The following is a 24986-nucleotide window of genomic DNA, read 5'->3' as shown; positions in this document are numbered from 1 at the left end:
TGTTTCTCCACAGATCCTCCTGGTAAGCCTGATGTCATCAATGTAACCAGAAGCACTGTAACACTTATGTGGACTGCACCCAAGTACGACGGTGGACACAAACTGACTGGTTACCTGGTTGAGAAACTGGAACTGCCAGGAAAGACCTGGATGAAAGCAAATCATATCAATGTCCAAGGCCTTGCATTTACCGTGCCAGACCTTACAGAAGGCAGCAGCATGGAATTCAGAATCAGAGCTAAGAATGCAGCTGGCGCAATCAGTGTTCCTTCAGAGCAAACTGATACCCTTATCTGCAAAGATGAGTATGGTAAGTACAAAAAAAAAGTTTTTACTTCAAGACAAAGTCGATAGAATACATACTAAACTAGGACATGGACAGTAGCCTAATTTCTCTTGCTCATTTGTTCACAGAACCACCAAGCATCACTATCGATCCAGACATGAAGGAAGGTGTCTCTGTCAGAGCTGGGGACACCATTGTAGTATCTGCTTCCAAGATCCTTGGCAAACCTCCACCTACAGCTGTGTGGTCCAAGGCAGGAAGAGAATTCAAGACCTCAGATATTGTCCAGATCACAAGCACTCCAACTACTTCAACGTTGTCTATTAAATATGCAAGCAGGAAGAACACTGGAGAGTACACAATTACAGCCAGTAACCCTTTCGGCATCAGAGAAGAACATGTTAAGGTCAAGGTGCTTGATATCCCTGGACCTCCAGGCCCCATTGAAGCTAGCAGTGTGTCAGCTGAGAAGTGCACATTGACATGGTTGCCACCAGAAGAGGATGGCGGCTGCGCAATCAAATCCTACACACTGGAAAAGAGAGAAACAAGCCGTCTTCTCTGGACCAAACTTGCTGAAAATATATTTGATTGCAGATTTGTTGCAAGCAAGCTGATCAAGGGCAATGAGTACATCTTCCGTGTGTCTGCAGTGAACCAGTATGGCACTGGTGATGGGACCCAATCTGGCCCTGTCAAAATGGTTGACAGCTTTGGTAAGTTGCTTGAATATTCAGATTATTCTATTTGACAGTACTGTAGTATTTTCCACATCATTGTTCATGTATTTTGCTCCTCTTTTTCTCCAGGCCCACCAGGCCCACCTGGAATCCCAGAGATTGACAATGTCAGCAGAAACGCTGTTACCATTTTCTGGAAGAGGCCAGTTAAAGATGGTGGAAGTGATATTAGAGGCTATCAGGTTGAGAGGAAAGAGAGAAGAGGAATGAGATGGGTGAGAGCATCGAAGAAAACGGTCTCTGACCTACGTTACAAAGTACAAGGACTGACGGAAGGTGTTCAGTATGAATTCAGAGTAACAGCAGAGAACAAAGCTGGCTTTGGGGAACCCAGTGAACCATCTGCCCATGTGATGACAAAGGATATTGTATGTAAGTAAACACAAAGGGTATTTTTCAAAACAAATCATTTATTCCCTGCCGTCATTGTAAATAATAAATTGTTCTTAATTGACCATAATAAATACAATTCATATATATTTATGAAAGTTATTATGAAGTGTAAACCAGTAGATCTAATAATACCAAATCGAAATGTGATTTGATTTGATTTACCAGGTGATATGTCTTGATATATGTCTTCTTTTTAGATCCACCAGGACCTCCCTCCAACCCAAGAATTACTGACACCACCAAGACAACAGCCACATTCAACTGGGGTAAACCCCACTATGATGGCGGCCTGGATGTAGCGGGATACATTGTTGAGCACAAGAAGGAAGGACATGACGATTGGGTCACAGACGTCACAAGATTGAGAATTACAGAATACGTTGTGTCAGACCTGAAGGCTGGTGGAAACTACTATTTCAGAGTTAGAGCCATGAATACAGAGGGAGTTGGTGAACCAGCAGAGGTTGAAGAAATTGTTGAACTTAAGGACCGTGAGACACTTCCCGACTATGAGCTTGATGCTGAGTATAGAAGAACCCTTGTTGTCAGGGTCCGTGGATCCATTCGTATCTTCGTGCCAATTAAAGGACGTCCAGTTCCTGAAGTAACCTGGATGAAAGATGATGCCATTCTTGGTAAAGGTGGTCGTGAACACATTGATACTACGGAGTCGTATACTCTCCTGGTTATCCCTGACTGCACAAGATATGATGCTGGAAAATACATGCTGTCATTAGAGAATGTTGCTGGTAAGAGAGATGGATTTGTTAACGTCAGAGTACTGGATTCACCAGGACCACCTGTGAACCTGATACCACGTGAAATCACCAAAACAAGTATCACTATGCAGTGGGAAATCCCCATTATTGATGGTGGATCAAAGATCATTAACTACATCATTGAGAAGCGAGAGGCCACAAGAAAGGCTTACACAGTAATCACTACAACCTGGCAGAAATGTTCCTTCAAGTTTGACAACTTGGATGAAGGCTCTGAATATTACTTCAGAGTATCTGCTGAAAATGATCTAGGCGTTGGCGAGCCAGCAGAGACACCTGAGACAATCAGAGCATCTCAAGCACCTACTGCCCCTGACAATCTGTACGTCACTGACGTGTCAGCAGACACCGCAAGCCTTGCATGGACGAAGCCAAAACATGATGGTGGCAGTAGGATTACTGGATACGTTATTGAAGCACAGAAGAAGGACACAGAGACATGGACCCATGTAACAACTGTAAAAGCTCTTGACTACACAGCCACAGATCTCATTGAAAATATGGAGTATGTGTTCCGCATCATGGCAGTGAACAGCTCTGGCAGAAGTGATCCACGTGAAAGCAGACCTGCTATCATTAGAGAGCAAACAACAGCGCCTGCATTTGACCTACGTGCAGTCTACCAGTCTTTGGTCATTGCTAAAGCTGGTGATAACGTGAAGGTTGAAATTCCGGTTCTGGGTCGCCCCAGACCAGCAGTTTCATGGAAGAGAGGTGAGGACACACTTAAACAGACGCAGAGAATCAATACGGATACTACTGCAACCTCCACTACTCTCCACATCAATGAGATCAAAAGGAGTGATGGTGGTCAATATTCGATGACTGGCAAGAATATACTTGGAACAACGACAGAGACAATTACTGTTGAAGTCCACGATATTCCAGGACCTCCTACTGGACCAATTAAGCTTGAAGAAGTTTCTTGTGACTACATTCTCTTATCATGGGAAGGTCCAGAGAATGATGGCGGTGTACCCATTAACAATTACATTGTTGAGGCTAGAGAAACCACAGGCACATCATGGGTTGAATTAGCAGCAACGGTTATCCGTACAACATTCAAGGCTGCTCGTCTCACAACAGGAATCATGTATCAGTTCCGTGTTAAAGCCCAGAACAGGTACGGCATTGGACCCTGTATAGTCTCAGAACAAGTGGTTGCTGCTTATCCATTTGATGTGCCAGGTCAACCAGGCATTCCTGAAATTGTCCACTTCAACAAGGATTCTATGACTATTAGCTGGGATGAACCAGCTTCCGATGGTGGAAGCCCCATTTTGGGATATCACATTGAAAGGAAAGAGAAGAACAGTATCCTGTGGCAGAAGATCAGCAAGGCACTTGTAGTAGGGAACATGTTCAAATCAACAGGCTTGGTGGATGGAATCGCCTATGAGTACCGCGTTATTGCTGAAAACATGGCTGGTTTGAGCAGGGCAAGCAAGCATTCTGAGACTACCTTTGCTCTGGATCCAGTGGACCCACCTGGCCAACCAATAGCATTGAATGTAACCAGACATGAGGTGACTCTTCAGTGGACAAGACCTGAAGGTGATGGAGGATTCTCAATAACTGGGTACCAAGTAGAAAAGAGAGAACTCCCAGACGGACGCTGGCTCAAAGCCAACTATAGCAACGTCCTTGAGACAACATTCACTGTTAGCGGTCTCACAGAGGATGCTACTTATGAGTTCCATGTTATGGCAAGAAACTCAGCTGGCGGTCTCAGTAAGCCATCTCTACCATCAGAGGAAATCACTTGCAGAGATGATGTTGAGGCTCCCAAACTTGAAGTTGATACAATCTATAATAGTACTGTGGTTGTGAAAGCGGGAGATGTCTTCAAACTTGCTGCCAGCGTAACAGGCAGACCAATACCAACACTGGTATGGACCAAAGACGGGAAGGAACTTGAAGATACAGCCAAGTTGGAAATCAAACTCTATGACTTTTCTACAACTATAGTCAACAAAGATTCTCTAAGAAGGTGTGGTGGCACATTCATTTTAACTGCCAGCAATCCTGGTGGTTTTGCAAAGCATACCTTCAATGTTAAGATTCTTGACAGACCTGGACCTCCAGATGGTCCACTTGCTGTTACAGATGTCACTGCTGAGAAATGTATCCTATCATGGCTGCCACCATCACATGATGGAGGTGCAAAGATTCTGCACTACATCATTGAGAAACGTGAAACAAGTAGACTTGCTTGGACAAATGTAGCAACAGACTTACAAGTTAACCGGTTTAAGGTGACCAAGTTGTTGAAGGGTAACGAGTATATCTTCAGAGTTATGGCTGTCAACATGTATGGAACTGGAGAGCCCCTTGAATCCGACCCAATGGTTTCTACAAATCCATATGTGCCAGCTGATGCTCCATCAACACCTGAGGTGACGACCATCACAAAGAACACCATGGTTGTTTGCTGGGAACGCCCTGATCACGACGGTGGAAGCGACATCTTCAACTATGTTGTTGAAAGGAGAGACAAAACCGGTCTTCGCTGGGTTAAATGCAACAAGAGGACTGTAACTGACCTGAGGTTCAAAGTATCGGGGCTCACACCAGGGCATGAATATGAATTCAGAATCATAGCAGAAAACAATGCTGGTTTAGGTACACCAAGTCCTTCCAGTGAATTCTACAAGGCAGTAGACACAATCTTCCAACCTGGACCACCTGGAAATCAAAGAGTCTTGGACACAACCAAGTCATCCATTACAGTTGCCTGGAACAAACCTGTATATGATGGTGGTTCTGATATCATTGGATACGTTGTAGAGACCTGTCTACCTGAGGAAGATGAATGGACAATTCGGACCCCTAAGAAGGGATTAGTTGGGACATCATTTACCATCACTAATCTGGTAGAAAACCAAGATTATAAAATCAACATTTGCGCAATTAACTGTGAAGGGGTTGGAGAGCCAGCACAAGTGCCTGGCACACCAATTGCAGAGGACAGGCTGCTTCCTCCTGAAATTGACCTTGGTGCAGAGCTTCGTAAGGTTGTCTGCATTAGAGCTTGCGGCACATTGAGACTCTTTGTACCTATTAAAGGAAGACCAACTCCTGATGTCAAGTGGTCCAGAGAAAATGGAGAGCCTGTTACGAGAGCAACTATTGACACCACATCATCATTTACTGCTCTTATGGTTGAAAATGTTGACAGATTTGACAGTGGAAAGTACATGTTGACAGTGGAAAATGCCTCAGGAAGCAAAACTGCATATGTGAATGTCAGAGTGCTGGACACACCTGGAGCACCACAAAGCCTCATAATCAGGGAGGTCACCAGAGACTCAGTATCACTCATGTGGGATGCACCCCTTATTGATGGTGGCTCCAGAATTAGAAACTACGTTGTGGAGAAACGTGAATCAACACGAAAAGCTTACTCCACAGTTTGTGCTCAATGCGTTAAATCTAGCTGGAAGATTGGTGGCCTGGAGGAAGGAAACACATATTTCTTCAGAATTCTGGCTGAGAATGAATTTGGCATTGGACTTCCAATAGAGACTCCTGAGGCAGTCAGAGTATCAGAGAAACCACTTCCACCAGGCAAAGTAACCCTTGTTGATGTTACAGGCACCAGTGTCTCTCTGTCTTGGGAAAAACCAGATCACGATGGAGGTAGCAGAATCTCAGGATATATTGTTGAGATGCATGGCAAAGACAGTGAAACTTGGACCCAGTGTGCCGTTGCAAAAATCACACAGGCTGTTGTTCTTGGACTGACACAAGGTGAAGAATATATGTTCCGTGTGTCAGCACATAACGAAAAAGGAACCAGTGATCCTCGTCTACTTAGTGTACCTGTGGTAGCCAAAGATCTTGTTATTGCTCCAGTATTCAAGCTACTGTTCACCACATTCAGCGTATTGGCAGGAGATGATCTCAAGATGGATTTGCCATATGCTGCTCGCCCCAAAGCAGTTGTGACCTGGCTCAAGGATGGTGTCGCACTAAAAGAAACAACCAGAGTCAATGCTGATGCCACTGATACACATTTGCATCTTGTGGTCAAGGAAGCCAGCAGGGAGGATGTGGGAAAGTACACCATCAAACTTGTAAACACAGCTGGTGAATCAACAGTGGACATTGCAGTTGTTGTTCTTGATAAGCCTGGTCCTCCAACTGGCCCAATCACTGTTGATGAAGTCACTTCTGACAGTGTGGTACTGTCCTGGAACCCACCTACATATGTGGGTGGTTGTGCCATTAACAACTACATAGTAGAAAAGAGGGAAACGTCCACCACAAACTGGCAGATTGTGTCTGCAACAGTTGCACGAACCACCATTAAAGCAGCTCGGTTGAAGACTGGGTGTGAATATCAGTTCAGGATTGCTGCTGAAAACAGATATGGAAAGAGTCCAGTACTTATATCAGAAAATATTGTTGCTCAATATCCATTTGATCTCCCAAGTGCACCAGGGACCCCAATTGTACAATCATCTACAAAGGACAGCATGGTTATCGTATGGGAGAAACCTGGTAGTGATGGCGGGAGCAAGATTTTGGGATATCACCTTGAGAGTAAGGAGAGAAATAGCCTCCTCTGGGTTAAACAAAACAAACAACTGATCCCAGACTTGAGGTTCAAGCTCAGTGGTCTTGATGAAGGTATTGAATATGAGTACAGAGTTTATGCTGAAAATATTGTTGGCGTTGGCAAAGCAAGCAAATTGTCAGAAATCCGTGTTGCAAGAGACCCCTGTGACAGTCCAGGCAAGCCTGAAGCTGTCATTGTCACAAGAGGAGCTGTCACTCTCCAATGGACTAAGCCAGAGTTAGATGGAGGTAGCAAAATCACTGGCTACATTGTGGAGAAGAAAGAGCTGCCTGAAGGGCGCTGGATGAAGGCCAGTTTCGCCAATGTCATTGAGACACAATTTATTGTTACTGGCTTAGTTGAAGACCAGTGCTATGAGTTCCGTATCATTGCAAGAAATGCAGCAGGTGTTTACAGTCTTCCATCTGAGAGCACTGGGTCTATAACAGCAAAGGATGAAGTTGATCCTCCCAAAATAGAGATGGACTCAAAGTACTCTTCAACAATTGTTCTGATGGCAGGTGAATCGTTCAACCTTTGTGCAGATATTTTCGGCAAACCTGTACCCTCAGTCCATTGGATGAAAAACGACGTAGAAATAAAGGAGGCTGCACGTCTTGAGATAAAGAATACTGCTTTTAAAGCATCATTGAGTGTTAAGGAGGCAATCCGTGTTGATGGAGGCCAATATATCCTACTTTTGAAAAATGTAGGTGGAGAGAAGTCAGTGCACATCAATGTCAAAGTGTTAGACAGACCTGGTCCACCTGGAGGCCCAATTTCTATCTATGGAGTCACAAGTGAAAAGGCTTGTATTGCCTGGAGACCACCAGCACAAGATGGAGGTAGTGATGTTTCTCATTACATCGTTGAGAAGAGAGAGACTAGCAGATTGGTTTGGACTCTGGTTGAACCTAAAGTGCAGACTCTAAATCTGAAGATCATAAAACTTGTTCCTGGAAATGAGTATGTCTTCCGAGTGATTCCTGTGAACAAATACGGAATTGGTGAACCTCTTGAATCTGAGCCAATGATTTCCAGAAATCAATTTGTGACACCTGATCCACCAACAGATGTGGAAGTCTCTACCATCACAAAAGATTCAATGGTGGTAACGTGGGAAAGACCTGAAAACGATGGTGGAAATGCCATTTCTGGATTTGTTATTGAGAAGCGTGATAAAGAAGGTGTGCGCTGGACCAGATGCAATAAGCGTACAGTGAGTGAGCTGCGCTTCAGAGTAGCAGGTCTTCTTGAAAACCGCAGCTATGAGTTCCGAGTTTCATCTGAGAATGCTGCTGGAGTTGGTAAACCAAGTGTACCAACTATTTACTACAAGGCATTGGATGCTATCTTCACATCAGGTCCACCAAATAATCCCAAAGTGACTGACACAACAAGAACATCTGTGTCCTTGTCATGGGGCAAACCTATCTATGATGGTGGCTGTGAGATTCAAGGTTACTTAGTGGAGGCCTGTGAAGGAGCATCTGATGAATGGACAATGTGCACTCCACCTGCCGGAATCACACACACTACATTTACAGTTAGAAAACTACTCGAGAAGCATGAGTATAAATTCAGAGTCTGTGCCATAAACAAGGTTGGTGTTGGTGAGCATGCAGATGTCCCTGGATCAGTTCTTCTAGAGGAGAAATTGGAAGCACCAGATCTTGAGCTTGACGCTGACATGAGGAAGATGATTAATGTCAGAGCTGGAAGCGCTCTTAGGTTGTTCATTCCTGTTAGGGGACGGCCGGCTCCTGAACTGAAATGGGGAAAGGCTGATGGAGAACTCAAGGAGACGGCACAGATTGACAATACAAGCAGTTATGCCTCACTCCTGATTGAAAATGTTGACAGATTTGACACTGGCAAGTACACTGTTACTGCAGAGAATTCCAGTGGAGTTAAATCTGTCTTCATCAGTGTCAGAGTACTTGATTCACCTAGTATGCCTGCAAATTTCGCTATCAAGGAGATAACAAAAAATTCAGTCACCCTTACTTGGGAGCCACCTATTTTGGATGGTGGGTCTAAAATTAAGCAATATCATGTTGAGAAACGAGAAAGCACTAGGAAAGTGTATTCCCCTGTCACAACCTGTCATAAGATGTCATGGAAGATTGAACCACTTGTGGAGGGAAGTATCTATTTCTTCAGAGTTCTTGCTGAAAACGAGTGGGGCATTGGCTTACCTGCAGAGACCCCTGAACCCGTAAAGATTTCAGAGGTACCTCAACCTCCCGGTAAAGTTACAGTTCTGGACGTGACACGGAACAGTGTCTCTCTTAAGTGGGAGAAACCAGATCATGATGGAGGCAGCAGAATAAGCCATTATGAGATTGAAATGCAAGCCAAAGATAGTGACAAATGGACACTATGTGCTCAATGTAAATACCTTGAAACTACTGTCACTAGCTTAGCCCAAGGAGAGGAGTATCAATTCAGAGTAATTGCTGTTAATAGCAAAGGAAAGAGTGACTCTAGACTTCTGGCCAGTCCAGTAGTTGCAAAGGACCTTGTCATTGAACCTGACATAAGACCTAAATTAACACAGTACAGCGTACAGGTTGGCTATGATCTGAAGATTGAAGTTCCCATTGCTGGACATCCTAAACCAGTCATTACATGGACAAAGGATGGTGCTGCCCTGAAACAGACCACAAGAGTTAATGTTGTCGACAGTGCACGCAATACACATCTAACCATCAAAGAAGCAACAAAAGACGATGGTGGATTGTATAGTATTAATATTACCAATATCCTTGGCTCCAAAGATGCCACCATTGAAGTAATCACACTAGATAAACCTGGCCCACCAACAGGCCCAATCAAGATGGATGACATCAGTGCTGAAAGTATCACACTTACCTGGGAACCACCTGCATACACTGGTGGCTGCCCAATTTCAAATTACGTTGTCCAGAAAAGAGATACAACCACAACTAACTGGGTTGTAGTCTCTGCCACTGTGGCAAGAAATACCCTGAAAGTGACAAATCTAAAAACAGGTGCAGAATACCAATTTAGGATCTTTGCTGAAAACAGATATGGCAAAAGTTATGCTATTGATTCTGAACCTGTCCTTGCCCAGTATCCCTTCAAGGAGCCAGGACCACCAGGAACACCTTATGTATCTTCATATACTAAGGATTACATGGTTGTGGAATGGCACAAACCCATTTCAGATGGAGGCAGTGCCATTTTCGGCTATCACATTGAGAGAAAGGAAAAGAACAGTATCCTTTGGACAAAGGTCAATAAATCCCTCATCCAAGACTGTAGATTTAAATCTACTCCTTTGGAGGAAGGTATTGAATATGAGTTTAGAGTGTCTGCTGAGAATATCGTTGGCATTGGCGCGTGCAGCAAACTCTCTGAGGGATATGTGGCACGTGACCCATGTGATCCTCCTGGCACCCCAGAGGCTATCATTGTAACCAGGCACTCTGTGAAACTGAAGTGGACAAGACCACAGTATGATGGTGGCAGTCTGATCACAGGCTATGTGGTGGAGAAACGCGATCTCCCAGAGGGAAGATGGATGAAGGCAAGTTTCACAAATGTCATTGAAACTGTATTCACAGTTCTGGGTCTAACTGAGGATTGCAAATATGACTTCAGAGTCATAGCAAGGAATGCCGCTGGGTCTATCAGCAAGCCCTCTCAGAGCACCGGATCCATCACAGCAAAGGATGAAGTTGATCCACCAAAATGTGAAGTTGACTCAGTGTACAGCCAGGTTGTTATCATCAATGCTGGGGAAACATTTACACTTGAGGCCACTGTACAAGGAAAGCCAATTCCAACAGCTCAATGGTTCAAGAGTGATGCATTAGTGGAGAACTCAGCAAGGGCTGAGATTATGAACTCAGATTTCCAAGCAAAGCTTGTTGTCAAAGATGCTATCAGAGTGGATGGAGGACAATATACGTTGCTTCTAACTAATGTTGCTGGAGATAAAACTGTAACGTTCAATGTGAGAGTACTGGACAGACCTGGGCCCTCTCAGGGACCCCTCACGGTTAGTAATGTCACATGTGAGAAATGTTCACTGTCCTGGCTTCCTCCAAGAGCTGATGGTGGAAGCAGTATTTCCCACTACGTCATTCAAAAGAGAGAAACTAGCCGTCTTGCATGGACTGTGGTTGCTAGTGATTGTGGAGCTACAATGTTCAAAGTCACAAAGCTTCTGAAGGGAAATGAGTACATCTTCCGTGTTATGGCTGTCAACAAATTTGGTACTGGTGAACCTCTTGAATCAGCCCCAGTTATAATGAGAAATCAATTTGTTACTCCTGGACCACCTCAAGAATTGGAAATAGCCAATATTGCAAGGGATTCCATGACTGTGTGCTGGACTCGCCCAGAGGTTGATGGTGGAAGTGAGATTGCTGGTTACATTGTTGAGAAGAGAGATAGAGCTGGAATCAGATGGACAAAATGCAACAAACGCAGAGTCACAGACCTTCGCTTTAGAGTGACAGGCCTGACAGAGGATCATGAATATGAATTCAGATTATCTGCTGAGAATGCTGCAGGAGTCGGCCAACCAACTGAACCAACTCCTTACACCAAAGCCTGTGATCCAACCTTTGAACCTGGCACTCCCACTAATGCACATGTGGTTGATACTACCAAGAACTCCATAACACTCGCATGGAGCAGACCCATTTACGACGGTGGAGTCGATATCCAGGGATATGCTGTGGAGATCTGCAAAGCCGATGAGGAGGAATGGACTCTGTGCACTCCACCAACAGGAGTGAATGCCACTACCTTCAAAATCATCAAACTTATCGAGCATCAAGAATATAAGGTGCAGGTATGTGCCATCAATAAATTGGGTGTTGGTGAACCTGCTGAGATTTTAGGAACTGTAAAACCAGTGGATGCAATGTTCGCCCCAGAGATTGAGCTGGATTCAGAGCTAAGGAAAGGAATCGTTGTGCGTGCTGGAGGATCCATGAGGATCAATATTCCATTCAAAGGACGTCCTACTCCAGAAATAAGCTGGTCCAAGGATGAGGGTGATTTCACCAACAAAGTTCAAATTGAGAAAGGCGCCGATTTTACTCAACTGTCAGTAGACATCTGTGACAGAAATGATGCTGGAAAGTACACTTTGACCCTGGAAAACAGCAGTGGTTCCAAGTCTGCATTTGTTTCCGTCAAAGTACTTGATACACCAGGAGCACCCGTAAACTTCACAGTGAAAGATATTAAGAAAAACTCTGTCAATCTTGTTTGGGAGCCCCCACTCATTGACGGAGGTGCGAGGGTCAAGCATTACTTTGTTGAGAAGCGTGAATCCACTAGGAAAGCTTATTCCAACATTTCAAACAAGTGTACAAGGAACAGTTTCCATGTGGGAGATCTCATTGAGGGGGTTATTTATTACTTCAGAGTTATGGCTGAGAATGAATATGGTGTAGGCCTGGCAGCAGAAACTGCAGAGCCTGTGAAGACATCAGAAGTCCCTCTGCCTGTAGGAAAGATCACATTGACTGAAGTGACTAAGACAACCGCCTCAATGGCATGGGAAAAACCAGACCATGACGGTGGAAGTAGAATAATGGGATACTACATAGAAATGCTGCCCGCAGGATCAGAGGAATGGATCCTATCCACAACCACAAAAACATGTGAGGGAACTGTAGAAGGCCTAACCGCAGGTCAAGAATACCAGTTCAGAGTTTCAGCCTTTAACGACAAAGGAAAGAGTGACACAAGGGTATTAGCTGCCCCTGTCACAGCTAAAGATCTAACTATTGAACCTAGTTTCGTAATGGCATTCAACACCTTTAGTGTCCAACATGGTGAAGATCTGAAGATAGAAATACCAGTGAGAGGACGCCCAGCACCCAAAGTGGTATGGGCAAAGGATGGACAGGCAATTAAAGAGACAACCAGGTTGAATGTTTCAAGAACAGCATCATCAACAATCCTTGCTATAAAAGAGGCAACCAGAGCGGATTCTGGCAAGTACAAAATCACAGCTACCAACAGTATAGGAGAAAAAGTTGCAGAAATCGGAGTGATCATCCTTGATAAACCTGGCCCAGTCACAGGGCCTATAAAGATTGAGGAAGTGAGTTCCAATTATGTCAACCTCGCATGGGAACCACCTGCGTACACAGGAGGTTGTCAAATAAACAATTACATTGTGGAAAAGCGTGACACAACAACCGTAGCATGGCAGTGTGTGTCTGCAACCATTGCAAGAACAACTATCAAAGTTACCAAGCTGAAAACCGGTACTGAATACCAGTTTAGGGTGTTTGCAGAAAACAGATATGGAAAGAGTCCGTCATTGGACTCAGCAGCTGTTGTTGTGCAATATCCTTTCAGTGAACCTCTTGCACCTGGTACTCCATTTGTGTCATCAGTGACAAAGGACCACATGGTTGTTGAATGGAAAGTACCAACCAGTAATGGAGGTAGTCCAATCCTTGGTTACCACCTCGAACGCAAAGAGAAGAACAGCATTCTCTGGACGAAGTTGAACAAACTGCTCATTCCTGACTGTCGATTCAAAACAAATGAACTTGAAGAGGGCATTGAGTATGAATTCAAGGTCTTCGCTGAGAACATTGCTGGCTTGAGTCCACCTAGTAAGATTTCTGATGTTTGTGTCGCCAGAGACCCATGTGATCCACCTGGTACCCCTGAGGCTATTGATATTACCAGGAACCACGTTACACTGTCATGGAAAAAGCCCCAGTATGATGGTGGTAGCCTGATCACAGGCTATGTTGTTGAAAGGAAGAAGCTTCCTGAAGGCCGTTGGATGAAGGCTAGCTTCACAAATGTAATTGAGACTCAATTCACAATCTCAGGTCTGACTGAAGAGTGTGAGTATGAGTTTAGAGTAATTGCAAGGAATGCATCTGGTATTTTCAGTGCTCCCTCTGAAAGCACTGGAGCAATTACTGCTAAAGATGAAATTGAAGCACCAACAGCATCAATGGATCCCAAATTCAAGGACTGTATTGTCATCCGTGCTGGTGAAACATTTGTTATTGATGCTGATATTTTCGGAAAACCACTCCCTGAAATCACATGGTTGAAAGATGGAAAAGAAATCGACCAAACCACCCCAAGAATGGAGATTAAAACCACCATTCAACGTACTATTCTAACAGTCAAGGAATGTATCAGAGTAGATGGTGGACACTTTGTCCTGAGTCTTAGCAACGTTGGTGGAACAAAATCTATTCCCGTCAACGTGAAAGTTCTTGATAGACCTGGTCCACCCGAAGGTCCAATGAAGATAACTGGCGTGACTTCAGAGAAAGCCTATCTTCACTGGAGTCATCCATTACATGATGGCGGTGCCAGCTGTTCTCATTATATAATTGAAAAGAGGGAAACCAGCAGATTGTCATGGACTGTAGTCGAACCCAGAATCCAAGCTGTCAGCTACAAAGTGACTAAACTCTTGCCTGGCAATGAGTACATCTTCAGAGTTACAGCAGTAAATAAGTTTGGCATTGGTGAACCTCTTGAATCAGACCCAGTTATTGCACGTAATCCTTTTGTGACACCCAGCGCTCCCTCAACACCTGAAGCAAGTGCTATTACAAGGGACTCAATGGTCCTTACATGGGAACGTCCAGCAGATAATGGTGGCTCAGATATTGATGGCTATGTCCTGGAGAAACGAGATAAAGAGGGCATTAGATGGACAAAATGTAACAAGAAAAGACTTAATGACATCAGGTTCAGATGTACCGGACTCACCGAGGGACATTCCTATGAGTTCAGAGTGTCTGCTGAAAATGCTGCTGGTGTGGGAGTGCCAAGTGCACCAACAGAATACATCAAAGCCTGTGATGCCACATATCCACCTGGTCCTCCTAACAACCCTAAGGTGACAGACCACTCAAGCACAACTGTGTCACTCTCATGGACAAGGCCCATCTATGATGGTGGAGCAGCCATCAAAGGATATGTTATTGAGATGAGAGAAGAAGGAGATGAAGAATGGATAACATGTACACCGCCAACTGGTGTACAAGCAACACACTTTACTGTGAAAAAACTGAGGGAAAATGCTGAATACTATTTCCGCATCTGTGCAATTAACATTGAAGGAGTTGGTGAGCATGTTGATGTTCCAGGGTCTGTAGTTGCATCTGAAAGACTTGAGGCCCCTGAGATTGAACTTGATTCAGACCTTAGGAAAATGGTCCAAGTACGGGCAAGTGCAACACTGCGTTTGTTTGTGACAATCAAAGGAAAACCTGAACCTGAAGTAAAGTGGTCCAAGATGGATGGCCCTCTTACTGAGCGTGCACAAATTGAGGTCACAAGCTCCTACACAATGCTTGTCATCGACAATGTCAATAGATTTGACACTGGCAAGTATGTGTTGACTCTCGAGAACCTTAGTGGTCAAAAATCAGCATTCATTAATGTCAGGGTGTTGGACTCACCAAGTGCCCCTGAGAACTTTGAAGTCAAGGATATTAAGAGAGATTCTGTATCACTATCCTGGGAGCCTCCCATGATTGACGGTGGAGCTAAGGTCACCCATTACATTGTGGAAAAGAGAGATAATACAAGACTGGCATTTACAAGTGTTTCAAATAACTGTGTAAGAAATTCCATGAAGATTGATGACCTTAAAGAGGGCGGAATTTACTATTTCCGCGTCAAAGCTGTCAATGAGCTTGGTGTGGGTTTGCCAGCAGAAACAACAGAACCAATCAAGGTATCCCAAGCCCCCTTGCCTCCTGGCAAAGTTACGGTTGTAGATGTTACTCGCGACAGTGTGAGTCTCGCATGGGAAAAGCCTGATCATGATGGTGGTAGCAAAATCACAAGCTATACAGTAGAAATGAAAACCATGGGCGATGAGAAATGGACTGTATGCACTGAGATTAAAGCATTGGAAGCAACTATTGGTGGACTCACAACTGGCGAGGAATATTCATTTAGGATTACTGCTGTCAATGACAAAGGCAAGAGTGAACCTAAGCCACTGGCAGACCCTGTCGTAGTAAAGGACATTACAATCGAACCTATCATCGATCTGATGTTCAACACATACAGTGTCAAGGCAGGAGATGATCTGAAGATTGATGTTCCGTTCAGAGGCAGACCTGAACCTGAGGTGGCATGGAAAAAAGATGGAACTGTATTGAAGCAGACAACCAGGGTGAATGTTCTGACAGCAAAAAATTCATCGAAAATTACTATCAAAGACGCAACCAGGGAGGACTTTGGGAAGTATGAGATCAATTTAACCAACACCGTTGGCAAGAAATCAGCAACAATAGCTGTTATCATCTTGGATAAACCTGGCCCACCAGGTGCAATCAAGGTAGATGAAGTGAGTGCTGACAATATTTCACTGTCTTGGGATGCCCCACTCTACGATGGAGGATGTCAAATCAACAACTATGTCGTGGAGAAGAGAGATACTACCACTACAACATGGCAGATTGTTTCAGCCACAGTTGCCAGAACATCAATTAAAGTTCCCCGCTTGACACAAGGCACTGAATATCAGTTCCGTATTGCAGCTGAAAATCGCTACGGCAAGAGCCATGCTGTGGACTCCGCTCCAATTGTTGCACAGTACCCCTTCGAGACACCTGGCATTCCCACTTCCCTCCATGTTGCCCATGCTACAAAGTCTGGCATTTTGGTTGCATGGGGTAAACCAGCCAGTGACGGCGGAAGTCCAATCATTGGTTATCACCTGGAAATGAAAGACCATAGCAGTATTCTCTGGACAAAGATCAACAGAGGTATCATTGCTGAAACAGAATACAAAGTGATTGGGATTGAGGAAGGCTTGCTGTATGAGTTCCGTGTTTATGCTCAGAATATTGCTGGAATTGGACCTTGCACCAAAGCCTCTGAACCTGTAGCTGCAAGAGATCCTTGTGATCCACCTGTTAACCTTGAGGTCATTGACATCACAAGAACTTCAGTTTCCATTACTTGGCAGGCGCCAGAGAATGACGGTGGAGCCAAGGTGACTGGCTACATTGTTGAACGCAGGGAGCTTCCAGATGGCCGTTGGCTGAAGTGCAATTTCGCCAGTCTCCTGGACACATACTTTGACATTACAGGCCTTACAGAGGACGTACAATATGACTTCCATGTTATTGCAAAGAATGCAGCTGGATTACTCAGTGAGCCATCACTGAGCACAGGTGCCATCACAGTCAAGGATGAGGTGGATTCACCTCGCATTGAGTTGGAAGACAGGTTTAGACAATTAGTAGTTGTCAAAGCTGGAGATATTTTGAGAATCGATGCAGATATTTCTGGGCGCCCACGTCCAGTCATTGCATGGACAAAGGATGGTAAAGAAATTGATGCCAAGGCAAGAGTGGAGATTACTTCAACACACAGCACCACCACATTAATAGTCAGAGACACTATCAGAAGAGACACTGGACAGTACATTGTAACTCTACAGAACGTTGCTGGCACAAGATCCTTGGCTGTAAACTGTAAGGTCCTTGACCGCCCTGGACCATCCTCTGGACCATTGGTGGTCACTGGTCTGACAGCAGAGAAGTGCACTTTGACCTGGGGACCACCTCAAGAAAATGGTGGTGCAGAAATCATGCACTACATCGTTGAGAAACGTGAAACCAGCCGTCTCGCCTGGACTTTAGTATATGGCGATATGAAAGCTACAACATGCAAAGTCACCAAACTGCTTAAAGGAAATGAATACATCTTCAGAGTAAGGGGAGTGAACAAATATGGAGACGGTGAAGCCCTGGAGAGTGAGCCCACCAGAGCCAAGAATGCATACACTGTCCCTGCAGCACCAACAGATGTTCAAATCACGAGTATCACAAGTGATGCAATGACAATCTGCTGGGAAAGACCAGAATCCGATGGAGGAAGCAGCATTTATGGCTATGTTATTGAGAAACGAGAGAAAATTGGATTGCGCTGGGTACGAGTGAACAAAAAGCCTGTGTATGACCTCAGGGTCAAGGCATCCAATCTCCGTGAGGGAGCTGAATATGAGTACAGAGTCTATGCAGAAAACGCTGCAGGCTTGAGCCTCCCAAGTATTCCTACCGAACTAACAAAGGCGGAGGATCCCCAATTCCTGCCATCTCCACCATCTAAACCTAAAGTTATTGACTCCTCCAAGACAACTGTTTCTCTTTCATGGAACAAGCCGTTGTTTGATGGTGGTGCTCCTGTGACAGGATACTGTGTTGAATATAGGAGAACAGATGAATACGATGATGACTGGTGTGTCGGTGTTTCAAACACAAAGAACACTGAATTCACCGTCGTTGGATTAACTTCTGGAGCAGAATATATATTTGTTGTCAAATCAATCAACAAGATTGGTCTCAGTGAGCCAAGCCCCCCTACGGATCCACAGGTGGCAAAGGAGAGAGAAGAGGAACCAGTATTTGATATCAGCAATGAGATGCGAAAGACACTCATTGTAAAGGACGGTAGTTCATTCACCCTAACTGTGCCATTCAGGGGAAAGCCCGTTCCTAATGTTATGTGGACCAAGGCTGCTGTTGACCTCAGAGTGAGGGCCAGTATTGATACCACTGATACCTTCACATCTATCACAGTGGAACAAGCAACAAGAGATGACTCTGGAAAATATACTGTGACTCTCCAAAACATAGCTGGAAAAGTTGCATGTACATTAAATGTAAGGGTTCTGGACTCTCCTGGTCCACCATCTCATGTTGGGTTCAAGGATGTTACAAAGAGCTCTGCAACAGTTACATGGGATACCCCAGATAATGAAGGTGGCGCTGCTGTAAAGAACTACCTTGTTGATATTCGTGAGGCAAGCAAAAAGGGATGGACTAGACTCACAGATACCTGCCATCGTCTGACCTACAAAGTAACAGACCTGGTGGAGGGAGGAGTATACTACTTTAGAGTCACGGGTGAAAATGAATATGGAGTTGGTGTATCAGCTGAGACCAAAGATGGAGCAAAGATTACAGGTATACTAGAATTAAAAATAGAAAAAAACATTTAAGTTTAAGATGTTTTTTATTATATGATGTTATAAAAATGTCCATGTTTCTTCTTGATTTCAGAAAAACCCAGCCCACCAGCATCACTTGGAGTCACCGATATCACCAAGGAAAGTGTTTCACTTGCATGGGGCAAGCCTGAGCAAGACGGAGGTAGCAGAATCACCAGTTACCAAATCGATGCTCTTGAGAAGGGTCAGGATAAATGGGTGAAAGTTGGTGTCACCAAGTTCACTCACATTGTGGTCTATGGTCTGACGCAAAATGCTGAATACTTCTTCAGAGTTCGTGCTGAAAACCACGCTGGATTCAGTGATGCTAAAGACATGATTCTGCCTGTAACAGTTAAAGACCAGCATGGTGAGTTTTTCCCCAGTCCTACATTTTATTTTCACAAACTAGTGAGGGTACAAAATTGCTGAGCATAATCCAAGATAGACACATTATAGACACATTACACACATTATGTGTGTAAAGCTGGTTAAAAAACATATTCTTACATGTAGACTGTTTCATTTTGATTTGATATCTTCAAATAGATAATAATTCTTAATTTTCCTTAATAATCCTCCATATTCTTTCAACAGAACCTCCTGAGATCAACATGAAGAAGTTCCCCCACAATACAGTCTATGTCCGAGCAGGATCAAACCTGAAATGTGAGATCCCACTTACTGGCAGACCTATGCCAAAGGTTTCTCTTTCAAAGGACAATGTTGCACTGAAGTCAACTATGAGATTCAACTCTGAAGTAACTCCTGAATACCTCATCATTACTCTTCGTGAGAGCATTGCTATTGATTCAGGAAGGTATGACATTTGTGCCTCCAACACAAGTGGAACCACCAAGTCTTTTGTTAACATTGTGGTCCTAGATAGACCAAGCGCCCCAGTTGGTCCTGTGGAAATGACTGACGTGACAGAGGACAGTGTGAGTCTGAAGTGGTGTCCTCCTCGTTATGATGGTGGAAGCACCATTTCAAATTACATCATCCTCAAACGTGAAACAACCAACGCCAACTGGACTGAGGTCTCCTCGGCCGTCGCAAGATGCACCATGAAAATCATGAAGCTTACAACAGGACTGGAGTACCAGTTCAGAATCAGGGCTGAGAATCGCTACGGTGTCAGTGAGCACATTGACTCTCCAACCGTCAGAGTAGATCTGCCCTACAGTGAGTTTTATACCACTCTATTAATTCATGTGTTCTGTTTGTACTGTATATATACATCTGCATATTTAAAAAATACGGAATATACAAAATATTACTTTCTTTCATTTTAGCCGTCCCTGTAGCTCCATCAGCTCCTATGGTTACATCTGTAACCAGAGAAAGCATCACTGTAGCCTGGAAGGAGCCAGCTTCCAATGGAGGAAGCCATGTCTTTGGATACCATCTTGAAATAAAGGATAGAAACAGCATCTGTTGGCAGAAGGTTAACAAGACTGTTATCCGTGCCACACACTACAAGGTGCCAGACATTGCTGCCGGCCTCATCTATGAGTTCAGGGTTACAGCAGAAAATGCAGCTGGATGCAGTCCGCTCAGCAAGATCTCAGACGCAGTACTTGCAATTGATACGTGCGGTAAGTCGACTTGGTTACTGTCATTTTCGTGATTGAATACTACTGTGTGTCCTCTAAACTTTACAAATCATCTACGGTATCTGAACCTCCACATCTGTTTTTTGCAGAGCCTCCAACCAATGTCAGGATCACTGACATCACAAAGACTTCCATCAGCATCGCATGGCAGAAGCCCAATTATGATGGCGGTAGCAAGATCACAGGATACCTGATTGAGAAGAAAGAGGGCCAGAAGGACAGATGGACGAAGGCTAACTTGACCAATGTTTCTGACACACATTATACTGTGACAGGACTTACTCAGGATGAGACCTATGAATTCAGAGTCATGGCAAAGAATGCAGTTGGATCAATTAGCAATCCATCCATCATTGCAGGCCCTGCAACTTGTGTTGATACATATGGTGGGTTATGTTCCAAATATGATAAAAGTAGGAATTGAACATTTCATTGAACATTCCATTGAACTATTAGTTAATGTAATGCATCTTATGTGTTATGTCATAGGTGCCCCTGAGATTGAAATTCCTGATGAATATCGCGAGGTTGTGAAACACAAAGCTGGAACCACTGTCGAGCTTAGATTTGGAATCATTGCCAAACCAGCACCGACAATTGAGTGGTACAAGGACAGAAAGGAACTTGAGTCCGGTGCCCAGGCTCAGCTGGTACAGAAGAACGCTGCTGATAGTTCCACTCTTATCATCAGGGATACCACACGTCTAAACTCTGGAACATATGAGATGAGGCTCAAAAACTCTTTGGGCTCAGCATATGCCTACGTCAGAGTACAAATTCTTGGTACGTATTGCTCCTTATCATTTATATTGTGGTACCTATATGTCTACATTGCTGGCACAGTATCGAAAATCATATGGAAAATTACTCAATACAAACGTATCTCTAATTAGCAAATAACCAAAACAATTAATGTGCAAAGTGACATAGTATTCTTCAAATGTTTTGTCATTATTAGATAAACCAGGACCACCACCTGGCGAGATTCAGCTCAAGAAGGTCACTGCTAACAGTATCACCATAATGTGGGATCCTCCTGAGGACGAGGGTGGCGCAATGGTAACCCACTACATTGTGGAGAAACGGGAGGCCAGCAGAATTCAATGGTCCATTATCTCTGAGAATTGGGCGGAATGTATTGTGAATGTCCCAAGACTGATCAAAGGCAATGAGTACATCTTCAGAGTCCGAGGAGTGAACAAATATGGAGTTGGAGACCCACTGGAATCTGAACCCGTAGAAGCAAAGAATGCATTTGGTAAGGATAGAACAAGCAACATCTGTCCAGCTACCTGAACATATTGTATTTTGGTCCCAACGTGATCTAACATGCATATATTTTTTTGCAGTTCCTCCAAGTCAACCTTCCAAGCCTCAAGTCACCATGATCACACACTCCTCAATGACGGTGGTATGGGAAAGACCTGGAATTGATGGCGGAAGTGACATTGATGGATATTACCTGGAAAAACGAGAGAAGACAAGCTTGCGTTGGTTCAAGGTTATCAAAAACACCATTCGTGATACAAGACAGAAAGTCAGCAACCTGCTCACAGGAAAGGACTATCAATATCGTGTATGTGCTGTCAATAAGGCTGGAGCTGGTCCATACTCCGAAGAGTCTGACCTCTTCAAAGCTGCTGATGCAGTTGGTATGTTATTCTCCTCATTGCCATCCTGGAACATAACATTTACATTTGGGATATTTGGCAGACACTCTTATCCACAGCAACTTACAGTCAGAACATAGCATGTTTCATGTTTCCTCTACTACTTGTTCATTACTTTTCTCTTACATTTGACAATGTATTTTTTCTTAATTTTAGACCCACCAGGTGAACCAACCAAACTCAGAGTGGTCGACTCCACCAAAACATCCATCACCCTGGGCTGGGTGGCGCCAGTATATGATGGTGGCAGCGAGATCACCAGCTACATCGTTGAGCAGATGACCTCTGAAGAAAGGGAATGGGCTGTCATCAGCCACAATGGAGAAGTGAGGACAACAGAGTATGTTGTGAATCACCTGAAACCAGGAACCTATTACTTCTTCCGTGTATCTGCTGTCAACTGTCTGGGACCCAGTCAACCAATCGAGATGTACCAGCCTGTTCAATCCAAGGATATTCTTGGTTCGTATTCAAATATTCACAACATTCTATTAATATGTTAACATTGTACTTATTGCACTAGTATCAAATCTCTTACCTATTTTTCTATCTCTCCTATCCGTCTAACAGAGGAGGCCGATCTTGATTTGGATGTTCCCATGACGACTCAATACACTGCCAAGGCAGGAAGGGATATTGAGGTGTTTATTCCTCTGAAGGGCAGACCTGCACCAAACTGCACATGGAGAAGACATGACAAGAATATGGCCAGCGATGCAAGATACACTATCACCAGCACAGAACGTACAACAGTTCTTGTCATTCCAAAGGTCACCCGCGACGACTGCGGCAAATACTACCTGGAGATTGAGAACGGTGTTGGCGAGTCCAAGTTCATCACTGTGTCTGTCAAGGTTCTTGACACCCCATCCACTTGCCAAAAACTGATCATCAAGAATGTCACCAGAGGCAAGTTGACCCTGAGCTGGGAAGCTCCTCTAATCGACGGTGGTTCCCCAATCACCAACTACATTGTGGAGAAGAAAGACGCTAACAACAGAGCATATACAGTCGTGTCATCAGAGTGCCCCAACACATCATACAAGATTGACGGTCTGTCGGATGAAATCGCCTACTTCTTCAGAGTGTCTGCTGAGAATGAGCATGGTACTGGTGATACATGTGAGACTGCAGAGCCAGTCAGGGCCACTGAGACCCCCGGACCAGTCAAAGAGCTGGTCATGACAGACGCTACTAAGACATCAGTGACTCTTCACTGGACCAAGCCTGACCATGATGGAGGTAGCCACATTTCAGACTATGTCATTGAGACGAAAACTAAAGAAGAAGAAACCTGGACTGTTGCTACAACATGCAAGCGTTGCACATGTGAAGTTAAAAACCAGAAGGAAAATTCTGTTGTGAACTTTAGAGTGTTTTCTAAGAATGAGAAGGGCATCAGTGACTTCTCTCAGATTGGGCCCATAACAGTAAAGGAGTTCATTATTCCACCTGAGGCCAACATGATAGATTATCCAAATGGCGAACTCTTTGTTCGTGTCGGTCAAAACATCCATATTGAGATGCCATTTAAGGGTAAACCAAAGCCATCTGTTGGATGGATGAAGGAAAACATTCCTTTGAAAGAAAGTGAACAGATTCGCTTCCGTGAAACAGACAACAGAGTGTCTATAACAGTCAGAAGCGCAAAGAAAGAGAATGCAGGCCTATACACATTGGTTCTGAACAACAAGCTTATCAAGAACTTCTTTGACATCAATGTGATCACTCTCGGACCCCCCTCTGTGCCAGTTGGACCGGTCCGATTTGATGAGGTCAAAGCACAGGGCATCATTATATCTTGGGATGAACCACAGGACAATGGAGGTGGAGACATCACTTGCTACAGTGTGGAGAAACGAGAGATGGCCCAGGCTAACTGGAAGATGGTTTGCTCCAGTGTGGTGAGGACAACGTTCAAGATACCCAACCTGGTCAAGGGCACAGAGTACCAGTTTAGAGTACGTGCAGAGAATAAATACGGAGTGAGCGATCCTTTAAATTCACCAGACGTGATCGCCCAACACCAGTACATGCCACCAGGTGCACCAGGAAAACCAGTCACATACAACGTTACCAGTGACGGCATGACTATCCAATGGGAAGCACCCAGCTTTGATGGCGGCTCACCAATCACTGGCTACCATGTTGAGAAGAAGGACAGAAACAGCCTGCTGTGGACTAAAGTAAATTCCAGCATCATCTCTGCCCGTGACTACAGAATCATTCAGTTGATTGAAGGACTGGAGTATTCCTTCAGAGTCTATGCAGAGAATAATGCTGGCCTGAGTCCCGTCAGTGAACAGAGCAAACATGCCCTCGCAATCTCCCCAGTTGGTGAGTACAAAATATTTATGACTGTCTATGACAGATGTTATAATGTCTTGTGTAGCTGTTATAACGGCTTTATGAATGCATACATAACGGGGACTACAATAAAGTGTTACCTTGTTGTTTTTTCCTTAATGAACAGTCTGCTATCCTGAACATACATACTTTATGAACATACACTACTTCAGCAACCTGAACTTTCCTTTCCGACCTAGATCCACCTGGTACGCCTAACGTCATTGATGTCACAAGAGATACTGTCACTCTCAAATGGGATATACCCAAGAAAGATGGAGGATTTAAGATTGTGGCATACAGTGTGGAGAGACGTCAAGGTAGAGGCAAATGGTTGAGATGCAACTTCACCGACATAAGTGATTTGCAATTCACCATCACTGGACTTTCTGCTGGTGATCGCTATGAATTCAGAGTGATTGCCAGAAATGCTGTCGGTACAGTCAGTCCACCCTCACAGTCATCGGGCTATGTCATGACCAAAGATGAAAGTGGTAATTATACATTATATTAAATATACATTATACTGTACGTTATACAACCTGTTTATTTTGTCTGGCTATCTAAGTTTGTCTCTATGTGATTACATTTATCATTAATGTC

At 44.2% G+C, this 24986-nt stretch overlaps 1 protein-coding gene across 1 annotated transcript in view; it reads left to right on the top strand.

Moving 5' to 3' along the window:
- LOC129821055 (titin-like) overlaps window positions 1-24986 on the top strand; it is a 180511-nt gene that overhangs the window by 133507 nt on the left and 22018 nt on the right. The window contains exons 191-204 of the mRNA XM_055878299.1: window positions 14-310; window positions 415-1002; window positions 1096-1398; window positions 1617-18728; window positions 18825-19121; window positions 19349-19936; window positions 20047-20349; window positions 20457-20753; window positions 20857-21150; window positions 21326-21625; window positions 21717-22019; window positions 22194-22499; window positions 22608-24374; window positions 24584-24877. Of these exons, the coding sequence (XP_055734274.1) occupies window positions 14-310; window positions 415-1002; window positions 1096-1398; window positions 1617-18728; window positions 18825-19121; window positions 19349-19936; window positions 20047-20349; window positions 20457-20753; window positions 20857-21150; window positions 21326-21625; window positions 21717-22019; window positions 22194-22499; window positions 22608-24374; window positions 24584-24877 (23049 nt within the window). The remainder of the gene's footprint in view (window positions 1-13; window positions 311-414; window positions 1003-1095; window positions 1399-1616; window positions 18729-18824; window positions 19122-19348; window positions 19937-20046; window positions 20350-20456; window positions 20754-20856; window positions 21151-21325; window positions 21626-21716; window positions 22020-22193; window positions 22500-22607; window positions 24375-24583; window positions 24878-24986) is intronic.

Source organism: Salvelinus fontinalis, chromosome 23 (genome assembly GCF_029448725.1).
Source record: "Salvelinus fontinalis isolate EN_2023a chromosome 23, ASM2944872v1, whole genome shotgun sequence".
Classification (NCBI taxonomy): Eukaryota; Metazoa; Chordata; class Actinopteri; order Salmoniformes; family Salmonidae; genus Salvelinus; species Salvelinus fontinalis.
Note: the sequence above shows the minus strand (reverse complement) of the source record. Positions and strands in the feature narration are given on the sequence as shown.